The sequence below is a fragment of the Ovis canadensis genome, chromosome 14, assembly GCF_042477335.2.
Source record: "Ovis canadensis isolate MfBH-ARS-UI-01 breed Bighorn chromosome 14, ARS-UI_OviCan_v2, whole genome shotgun sequence".
Taxonomy (NCBI): Eukaryota; Metazoa; Chordata; class Mammalia; order Artiodactyla; family Bovidae; genus Ovis; species Ovis canadensis.
Window position 1 is genome coordinate 52446472 of NC_091258.1, and position 11464 is coordinate 52457935.

Sequence of the window (11464 nt, forward strand, 5' to 3'; positions counted from 1 at the left end):
ATATTCTCAAATGGAGAGGCTTGTACATTGGATGTCATTTGTAACCAATTATTTTGGCCACACAATTTTAGAATATTCTGATTTGACTGAGATCATCTGTGTTAAATCAGCAGGTATCTATTAATATCTTCTTTGTATTCAGCTCAATGCTTAGATTCTTGGGAGATTAAAAAACAAAAGTAGCAGCTACCTTTTTGGAATTGACCTTCAGAACTGAAAGCCCTGTGCTTATGAAACTGAAGAATACAGCCTCAATTTTAGTTTTCACTGGCTCTTTTCTTTCAGGTGTCCTTCACACTTCTGTAGTCCTCCTCACAGAAATGTGTGAGCGAAGCCCAGACATGCTTGCACATTTCAGAAAGGTAGGTGCCATTCTGTATATCTAAGCCTCTCTTGATTGAAATGATTTTCTTAAAGGACATGACTTTCTCACTTAGGAATTTTCTTTTGAAAGAAAGGTATGGAACTGAGTAAAGGCCCTAACCAACCCTTCTGTGTGGTAGGAAGCCTGCTTTAGGCGCGTAAGATCTGGCAGTAGTACAGTGTTTCCCCTTTCATAATGGAAGTCTTCTCTCCTTGGCAGACACACCGATCTCTCCTGTGCTTTGTCTACTGTTTTCACATTGAAGTTAGGAAATGTAACCTGAGGTCGAATTACAAGCAGGAATTGCGTGTGTGTGTGTGTGTGTGTGTGTGTGTGTGTGTGTGTGTGTGTTTTAAGGCAGGTGATTCCGCCCCCCGCCAGGTGAAAGCTGCAAACTGAGATTTGACATTACCTTTACCTAACCTAGAGTCCCCCTCTGTTCATTTTGTGCTGTGGTGACTCCAGTGGTGGATGTCTCTAGCTTTCTGAAGTCCCTCCCTCCCTTTCTTAGAGCATTCTAGAATGGAAATTTTTGTTTTTTCCACTTACTTTCAGAAGGCACTAGTAAGCAGGACTCAGAGAAAGACTATTTTTTGGGTAATTACATGCATTCAGTTCCTTTTACAGGATGCTGACCACTCTATATATTGGGTTTACTTTGTACTTTAAATCTAACGAAGCTCTAATAGGAGCTCTTTGGGGCGGTGACGGGGGGGGGCGCTTTTTTTTCCTCCTTAGATGATCATGTCTTGATTAAAGTATTATAAAAATAGTATGAGGCCCATATCTGTCCCTAATGCTTGCTTTGTATGTTTTGTTCCTGTTTTCTGTTTGGAATCCTGCTGTATGTTAGAATGAAAAGGTAAGAATTAACCCTCATTTAGATTCTGCATGCTGGCATTAGGTCCTTAGTAGCTTTTGTGTATCCATCTACAAATGTGACTTAAAAAATATACTAATGCTGAATCTGTGCTTAATACTGTGTTATTTGTCATAGCATTTTTGACTAAATCCTTAGTCCAGATTTTGTCTTGTCACTTAAACTCCTGACTCCACAGTCAGCCTTGGATTTCAGTTGCAGCCTTTCCTGATTTTTAAGCCTCCTCCTCTGCCTTTCCTTTATCTTCACTTGAGAAACTTTGAGCAGTTTCCCAGTGGCATTGGTGATGGCAGTCCAGATCATTTTGGAACCAAAACACCAAACACTGCTTCTTTTTGAAGTAGATACACTTTAGAACCGTGTCTGGGTAACCTCATACTTTAAAAAGCTCAGTACGTACTTCTGAACTTTCAGTTCAGACTTAGAGCTTTAATTTCCTCCTGACTTGCCCTCAATCTTGCCTTGAAGTTTTGACGTGTTAAAAGATTTTTGAGGTAGAGTGGGTGGGCATCAACTGATTTTCATGGCTGCAGCTTTTCCCTTTGTCATTTTATTTTGTTTGTCTTGTCATCAGTTGTAGTAACTTGCTTTTTTGTCTGAAAAATAAAGCGTGGTTCCAAGAATTTGTATGCTGAACACTTAGAGATATTTGTGCTTTTTGTCCCAGGGTGCTCTTATGTGGTGTGAGCTTAGTAGCTGAAGGAAAAAGAACTTTTCCAAGACAGAAACCAGATTTAAAAAAATAATGAAGGATGTGTGTAGCACAAAAAAGTAGACCATTGAGAAGTATGCAAGGCGAACTACTTCTTAGTGCAGAGCTTGGTAACTAGATGGTCCCAGTTTTATTACATTTTAAAGCAGTTTATACAGTTATATTATTCTGACTTCTAATTGAATCTGTCCAGAGTTGACAGATTTAATGAGGATTCTGTTTAGAATTTACAGGCCATCGTAAGCTTAGATTTGTTTGAATCTTGGAGTTGTCCAAATTAGATTTTTGTTTAGGTGATTTACGAAGTGCTTAATTCTGGAGTGATCTGGCCAAACCTGTTCACACAGATTATGTTGTCTTATATTCAGCAGTAGACTTAGTGTTGTGTTTTGAATGCATTCCTTGGGCCCAGCTTGGCTTTTGTTTCGGTCTTGATCCCCTTAGAGAGGAATCCAGATTCAATGAGAAAAAGATAATTGAGTTGCAGCAAAGTTGGGGCTGTTCTGATTGCCTCCAAGACAGATAAGATTGAGTTTGCTTTGGACAGTTCTTAATGTTAGGTGATTAGAATTGTTTATATAGCTAAATTGAGTTTGTAGTTGGAGATTGGAAAGGTTCTTATTGTGGCAAACATTTTGAAGTGTGGTTTTAATCTTCAATGATTTATCAATGAATTGCAATAAGTAATAGTATTTAAAGCATTTTTAAGTTCAGCTTGGCAATAAAATTGCCTCTGCTGTGTGTCATCAGTCAGTCTAGTGGACAGAGTTAAAAAAAGAAGGGCATTCTGACCATAAGGAATGTATCGTTTCATTAGTAAGATAAGATAGGCAACAAATGTATGATTAGGTCCTGAAATTAAATTTTACCAAAAATTGTGTCCTATAATTTAAGAATAGGACAAAAACAGCATTCGTGGCCTTGCTGCCTTCCTCAGGGGAAGGAGACAGTTTTTCATGCATCTTTTCCACTTGGTAGGTGTTAGAGACTTTTGTATTCCCTGTTGTTTATTGAGAAAGGATATAACTGACAATATGTTAAGAGGAGAGAGGTTTTTTTTTTCTCTATTTGAGATAATTTGTTTTAAAACTAATTTTCATAAAATTACCGGAGTTTTGGATGTGGTAGCATTTTGTATCTACATGTATTGGATAGATTAAAAACTGAGCATGCTTGTGTAACCTAGGTGTGTAAAGTCCCATAGAAGTCCCCACAGGCATCTGTTTTACTCGTTTCTCATAGGCTTTCTGACCTACTGTTATTTGTAGTATCTTTGCATATATAACTCTGGAGTAAAAATGTCTGATTTGGTTTTAATTCTGATAACATACATACTCCTTCTTGAGTTCTGGGCCAGAATACTTCTAAGTTATGTCTGTGAAACATCAACAATATACTAGGATATTGTATCAGTAGAATTTGCTTGGACTCAGACTCTTGAATCTTTTTTTTCTAAGCCAAGTTAACCTCTGCCTATTCCTGAGAAATTCTTTGATGTTCACTGTTTTTTGATGCATCTCTCTTCCCTGCAGCTTGTGCCCCAATTAGTTCGTATTTTAAAGAACCTCATCATGTCCGGATATTCACCAGAACATGATGTTTCTGGGATCAGTGACCCCTTTTTACAGGTGAGCTTGAAGGAAAGTTTAGGATAAATGATATATTTTGGAATGAATTTTTCCTTCCTCTTATGTTTGTGTCTGGTAGTTTTGGTAGTTAATTGATTAATTACATTAATAAATGAATAGTGACACAATTCTGTATTAGATTAACAGGATAAAATTATATTTGTAATAGTCAAATCATATACCGCATAGAAACGTGATTTTCCAGTGTGATATAGCTCTGCAGGTAATGGTATCCTGTGACTGTGAAGTGTAGGTTGTCTAACAGCTTCATTAAGACATAGAACCATACATAACTGCTCTAAAGATCATGTTTAAAATTCTTCTGTTTGAATTTTGACCATTTCTATTGGGATTTAAGACTTCATTTAAGTTATATGAATTTCATATCAAGCAAAGTTCCTTTGTGCTAGACAGAATTTGTTGATGTTTGTCATATTTTGCACATTAGGTACGAATTTTGCGGTTATTAAGAATTTTAGGACGAAATGATGATGACTCAAGTGAAGCTATGAATGATATATTAGCACAGGTGAGTAGAACAAAACTTGTGTTTTTGTAAACACTCATTTTAGTATAGCAGGGAGGAGATTGATTGTGATTATATGGAGCAATTTTTATTTATGTTTTCTCATTGGTGGCTGAAAACAATCACAAAATGTCTCTTGTTACCTCTGGATGTTTTTTGGAAGCATTGTTTTGTCACGTAACACCTTCTGTATGTTTTCAGGTTGCCACTAATACGGAGACTAGTAAAAATGTAGGAAATGCTATTCTTTATGAAACGGTTTTGACTATCATGGATATTAAGTCAGAGAGTGGACTGCGAGTAAGTTTTTAATCTTTAAACATTTTATTTTAAAATAATTGACTTGGACTTTGGAAATTAACTTTAGGAAAGAATGATGCAGGATGTATGATGTTTTGGTACCTGAAGTATCATTCTCTCCACTGAAGGATTAATGTTGATTATAATAGAAACTGGAAGATTTTACGTATGGTTATAAATATGGATGATGTTGAATGAAGGAACCATTTCAGAATAAGCTTTTGTTTGGAGCCGTGATTTGAGTTGGCCTCATTCACTTCAAACAAGATGACAACATATTTGAGTTAATCCATTTTTCTTAATATTTATTTTTATTAAAAAAATGAACACATAAAGTAAAAAAAATTCAATACAAAATGATGTCAGTTCAGTTCAGTCGCTCAGACGTGTCTGACTCTTTGCGAGCCCAGGGACTGCAGCACACCAGGCTTTCCTGTCCATCACCAACTCCCGGAACTCATCAAACTCATGTCCATTGAGTTAGCGATGCCATCCAACCATCTCATCCTCTGTCGTCCCCTTCTCCTGTCTTCAGTCTTTCCCGGCATCAGAGTCTTTTCAAATGAGTCAGCTCTTTGCATCAGGTGGTCAAAGTATTGGAGTTTCAGCTTCAGCATTGGTCCTTCCAATGAATATTCAGGACTGATTTCCCTTAGGAATGACTGGTTTGATCTTCTTTCTGTCCAAGGGACTCTCAGGAGTCTTCTCCGACACCACAGTTCAAAAGCATCAATTCTTTGGCACTCAGCTTTCTTTATAGTCCAACTCTCACATCCATATGTGACTACTGGAAAAACCATAGCTTTGACTAGACAGACCTTTGTTGGCAAAGTAATGTCTCTGCATTTTAATATGCTATCTAGGTTGGTCTTAGCTCTTCTTCCAAGGAGCAAGCAAGCATCTTTTAATTTCATGGCTGCAGTCACCATCTGTAATGATACTGAAGCCCAGAAAAATAAAGTCTCTCACTGTTTCCATTGTTTTTGCATCTATTTGCCATGAAGTGATGGGACCAGATGCTATGATCTTGGTTTTTTGAATGTTGAGTTTTAAGCCAGCTTTTTCACTCTCCTCTTTCACCTCCATCAAGAGGCTCTTTAGTTCTTCTTTGCTTTCTGCCATAAGGGTGGTATCTGAGATTATTGATATTTCTCCCAACAATCTTGATTCCAGCTTGTGCTTCATCCAGCCCAGCATTTCACATGTTATACTCTGCATATAAGTTAAGTAAGTGGCGTGTCAATATACAGCCTTAATGTACTCCTTTCCCAGTTTGTAACCAGTCTGTTCCATGTCTGGTTCTAACTGTTGCTTCCTGACCTGCATACAGATTTCTCAGGAGACCGGTCAGATGGTCTGGTGTTACCATCTCTTGAAGAATTTTCCAGTTTGTTGTGATATACACAGTCAAAGGCTTTGGTGTAATCAGCAAAGCCAATTTTTTTTTGGACTTTCTTGCTTTTTTCTATGATCCAATGGATGTTGGCAATTTGATCTCTGCTTCCTCTGCCTTTTCTAAATCCAGCTTGAACATCTGGAAGTTCACAGTTCACATACTATTGAAGCCTGGATTGAAGAATTTGAGCATTACTTTGCTAGCGTGTAGGATGAGTGCAATTGTGCAGTAGTTTGAACATTCTTTGGCATTGGCTTTCTTTGGAATTGGAATGAAAACTGACCTTTTCCAGTCCTGTGGCCACTGCTGAGTTTTCCAAATTTGCTGGCATATTGAGTGCATCACTTTCACAGCATCATCTTTTAGGAATTCCATCACCTTTACTAACTTTGTTTGTAGTGATGCTTCCTAAAGCCCACATGACTTCACATTCCAGGATGTCTGGCTCTAAGTGAGTGATCACACCATTGTGGTTATCTGGCTCATGAAGATCTTTTTTGTACAGTTCTTCTGTGTATTCTTGCCACCTCTTCTTAATGTCTTCTGCTTCTGTTAGGTCCATACCGTTTCTGTCCTTTATCAAGCCCATCTTTGCATTAGATGTTCCCTTGGTGTCTCTAATTTTCTTAAAGAGATCTCTAGTCTTTCCCATTCTATTGTTTTCCTCCATTTTTTGCATTGATCACTGAGGAAGCTTTTCTTATCTCTCCTTGCTATTCTTTGGAACTGTTCTTTCTAATGGGTATATCTTTCGTTTTCTCCTTTGCCTGTAGCTTCTCTTTTCTCAGCTATTTATAAGGCCTCCTCAGACAACCATTTTGCCTTTTTGCAATTCTTTTTCTTGGGGATGGTCTTGATCACTGCCTCTTGTTCAGTGTCACGAACCTTCATCCATAGTTCTTCAGGCACTCTGTCTATCAGATCTAATCCCTTGAATCTGTTTGTCACTTCCAGTGTATAATCGTAAGGGATTTGATTTAGGTCATACCTGAATGGTCTAGTGGTTTTCCCTACTTTCTTCAGTTAAGTCTGAATTTGACAATAAGGAGTTCATGATCTGAGCCACAGTCAGCTCCTGGTCTTGGTTTTGCTAACTGTATAGAGCTTCTTCATCTTTGGCTGCAAAGAATATAATCAGTCTGATTTTGGTATTGACCATCTGGGGATGTTGGTGTGTAGAGTCTTCTCTTGTGTTGTTGGAAAAAGGTGCTTGCTATGACCAGTGTGTTCTCTTGGCAAAACTCTGTTCGCCTTTGCCCTGCTTCATTTTGTACTGCAAGGCCAAATTTGCCTGTTACTCCAGGTATTTCTTCATTTCCCTATGATGAAAAGGACACCTTTTTTAGGTATTAGTTCTAGAAGGTCTTGTAGGTCTTCACAGAACCGTTCGGCTTCTTCAGCATTATTGGTTGGGGCATAGGCTTGGATTACTGTGATACTGAATGGTTTGCCTTGCAAACGAACAGAGATCATTCCGTTGTTTTTGAGATTGCAAAACATATATAGAGAGACCATTCTCATTTTTAAAAAGATTGGTACAATATGCATAACATACTCTCTATCATTTTAACCATTTCTAACTTTGTAGTTCAGTGGCATTAAGTAAGTACCTTCACACTGCTGTGTAGCCAACACCCACCGTTCATCTTCAGAACTTTTTAGTTTCCCAAACTGAAACTGTGTGCCCTTTAAACAGTAATTCCCCATTATCCCCTGACCCCAACCCCTGGCAACCACCATTCTACTTTCTGTCTCTATGGATTTACCTATTCAGGACATTTCACCTAAATGGAATCATATACTATGGGCTGTTTGTGTCTGGTTTATTTCACTTAATATAATACTCTCAGGGTACATACCTGTCATAGCGTGTGTCATGATTCATTCTTTTAAATGGTTGTATAACATTCCATTGTGTGAATGTTCCTTAGTACATTTAGGGAAATTGCTATTAATGAACACTCCTATCATTTGTGATTACAGATAGTGTTGCAGTAGATTTTTGTGCATATGTTCAAGTATATTTGTCAGCTGAATTCCTAGAAGTGAAATTGTTGAAGCAGGGGATATATTTTCATTTTATAGTTTTAATTATTTATTAATTTTTTTGACTGTGTCATGAGGCGTGAATTAAACTCGTGCCCCCTACAGTGGGCGCTTGGAGTCCTAACCTAACCATCCAGTGAATACCTTATTTTTATTATTTATAGTTATTGCCAAATTTCCCTCCAGTGAAGTTGTACCAATAGTATTTTCCTGCTAGCAATATAAAAACTTGAACACATTCTTGCAAGTTTTACTGTTGAAATAGAATATGATTTTAAGAGTTTGCCTTCAGAGGTTTTTTTTGGCCAGCAATCTGTAGAAGTGCTGACTAAACTACCACCTTTAAATAGTCTGCACTCATCAGAGGCCAGGAAGTGATCTTAAACAATATAGATGTTTGATTTTCTTAAATTCTTAACCTATGCTATTTTTCTGTAGGTCCTAGCCATAAATATCCTGGGTCGTTTCTTATTGAACAATGACAAGAACATCAGGTAAGTAAGCTGAAAAATATCTTGTATTTGGCTATTATAAACTCAGTGTATTCATGAGTGACTTTGCTCAAGAGCACACATGTAGAGTGACATATCTAGAACTTCCAACTCAGGATTTTTATTTTTAGTCTCAAGACTGTTTTGATAAGAATTTGAGGATTTGCCTCATGAGTTAACTTTTAGTGCTATTTATGCTTTACCTTTAGGAATCAGCAAACTTTTTCTGTCTGGGAACAGATGGTCTGTATCATAGACTACATGGGCCTTAGGGTCTCTGGCAACTACTCAGCTCTGCCTCTTGGTGTGAAAGCAGCCACAGACTGTGTAAATGATGAATATGGCTGCATTGCAATAAAAATTGATTTACCAAACCGGACAGCAGAGGGCTGTTCTAGGCTTAGTTTGCTGACCCCTGTCAATTAAGAAGAAAAATAGAATATTTCGGTTGCAAACCTAGATGTTTATAAACTCCAGCTACTTTTAAAAAGTGAATGAATTTATCAGTGTTATTTTTTTATTCTTTCTTATCATGTTAATGATTGAAAAAAAAATGTGGAAATAATCATTATGGTACCCTGAATTATCTTCTCCTTTCAGAAGAATTTTTTATACTTGGATGGTAAATTCAGAGTTTTGTAGGGGCAGTTTTGGTTCTGGTGTCAAAAGCAGATAAAGTACAAATGGTAAAATTGAAATAATTACTTCTTGTATTTTGAGGCTCAGGCAGCCTGAAAAGAAGTACTGTATGCTTATTTTGTTGTGCTATTTGCAAGAGTTTGGAAGAATCGAGTCCATCACTTTTAGAAGTTTAAATGGACTTGACCATGAATGCAAATCTAAATCCCAGGCTTCTGGTTGCCACAGCTTTTTATTATAACGTTGTTTATGGCTTTACAGCATTTACATTTTACTAAGTCTGTTGTATCTTTTAAATATTTAACCATGTACAGTTTTCAGTAGTCATTGAACATCATCTTTGTCATTAAGCAGAGAACTATCCTGAATTTCCCATTTTAATTCTGTTCTTCTGCAACTTTGTTTCACCCAGATACGTAGCTTTGACATCTTTGTTGAAGACTGTGCAGACAGATCACAATGCAGTACAGAGGCACAGAAGCACAATTGTGGACTGTCTAAAAGATTTGGATGTCTCCATAAAACGGTAACAGACAATTGAAAGTTCTGTGCCCCCCCATCCTCCATCTGATAACTTTGTAATAGAGTTTTGAGAAGGAGAATGTTGACATTTGTGTATTCAGTCATTATTTTGACAGAGTAAATCCTTTTTTTTGAAAAGGATTGGCAGGGAGAAGTTTAGATCAATGAGAGAGACCAGTAAGGAATACTTAAGTGCACCCTGAAGTTACCCTTGGTTCTTTGTTAAATAAAACAGGTGCAAGTAGGCTGGGCATACGTTTACTCATCAGAGGTACTGTGTTCTGTGTGCTGGAGGATGAAGATACGAAGTGATCCATCGGCTGAGTGTTCTATCACTATGCTGAGACGCGAATGGCTGACAGCACACATTTTCTCGCAGTACTTATGCCCCAAGATACTAGAGGCAGCCTGTTAAAACAGTGCATCTGGGAATGACTTTTAGGCAACATGTAGGACTTAAAAAAAAAAAAAAAACAAAACCTTTTATATTGGAGTATAGCTGATTAACACTGTTCTGATAGTTCAGGTGAGCAGCAGAGAGACTCAGCCATATATATGCATGTATCCATTCTCCCCCAAACTTCTCTGCCATCCAGGCTGCCACATAACGTTGATGTGGCATACAGTAGGACCTTGCTGGTTACCATTTTAAAATACAGCAGTGTGTACATGTCAGCCCCAAACTCCCTATCTCTTCCCTCATCTTCTCTGCTGGCAACCATAAGTTCATTCTCTTAAGTCTGTTTCTGTTTTGTAAATAAGTTTATTTGTATCATTTCTTTTTAGATTCTGCATATAAGGGATGTCATATGATATTTCTCTAACTTATTTTACTCAGCATAGGACTTTGAAAGGCATATATTTTTTTCCTTGATCAGTTAACCCTACTGGTCCTCCTCTTAGAATAACTATGTGTTTGTAAAACCTAGTTATAGTAGGTTTCAATGAACTTTTGGTTTACTGTTCAAACCAGAAAAAATTTAATTTGAACTGATCTCTGAAACTATTCACTTAACAAACATTTATTGATAATTGAGTTCCTTTTATTTGCAGAGAACAGGTGTTAAGTGCTTGGGCAAACTAAAAATAAGACCTGGTCTCAGTAATAATGACTTTTATATAAAGCTTTGTGAAGGATTTATAAGCACCCTCTCAGTTGGTTCTCAGAGCAAGCCAGTAAGAGAAACTAGGCAATTACTTCTCTCCTCAGTTAACAGATTAAAGTACAGTCCCAAAGGAATCAAATGACTTAACTCTAAAGCTTACTCCTTGAACAAGGCAGAGCTCGGAATAGAAATCAGATTTTCTGACTCCTATTGTGTTGTTTCTCTATAGTTCTTGACTGGGCTTTGCATTTCAAAAGTAAAACCTGGGTCTTTTGACAGGTATAGCAAGAGCAGCTAAGACTCTGGAGCCAGAAGGCCTCATTTCAGATCCTAGCTTTGCCCTTAATAAATTTGGTCTGGTTACTTAGTCTTTCTCTACTTGGTTGTCTCCATATACAGTGTAGAGGCAGGAGCACCCACTTCCAAAGGTTATGTGGGATTAACTGGACTCGCATATGTAAAGCACTTAAACACTGTATAAGAAATTAGGTATTATTGCATTTCTGTAAGGATTGAGTTTTTGTTGCTTGTAGATTAAGATGAAAGTATTTTCAACTCATTAAATTGGTATTTTTGAAAGTAAATTATATGCCTTGGTTTGTCATTATTGACCAAATATGAAAAGATGAGTATAGTAACTAGCATATCCATATTTCCCTTGGTTGCCAAATTTGATAGGCAGCTATTTGTTATTGTTGTTAAGTCGCTCAGTCATGTCCAACTCTTCGCAAGCCCATGGACTGCAGCACACTGGGCTCCCCTGACCTTCACTATCTCCCGGAGTTTGCTCAAACTCATGTCATGGTGATGCTATTATAGAAACTCCTGTTTGCTCTCATAGCGCATATCTTTTT

At 37.4% G+C, this 11464-nt stretch overlaps 1 protein-coding gene and 1 non-coding gene across 2 annotated transcripts in view; both read left to right on the forward strand.

Annotated features, from left to right (window-relative positions):
- AP1G1 (adaptor related protein complex 1 subunit gamma 1) overlaps positions 1-11464 on the forward strand; it is an 82339-nt gene that overhangs the window by 41974 nt on the left and 28901 nt on the right. Inside the window, exons 6-11 of the mRNA XM_069548947.1 lie at positions 286-362; positions 3489-3584; positions 4033-4113; positions 4312-4410; positions 8291-8346; positions 9395-9508. Coding sequence (XP_069405048.1) covers positions 286-362; positions 3489-3584; positions 4033-4113; positions 4312-4410; positions 8291-8346; positions 9395-9508 — 523 coding nt within the window. The remainder of the gene's footprint in view (positions 1-285; positions 363-3488; positions 3585-4032; positions 4114-4311; positions 4411-8290; positions 8347-9394; positions 9509-11464) is intronic.
- LOC138419848 (small nucleolar RNA SNORD71) lies at positions 9787-9872 on the forward strand. The gene has a single exon (XR_011249105.1). It is a non-coding gene; the product is annotated as a small nucleolar RNA SNORD71 (small nucleolar RNA).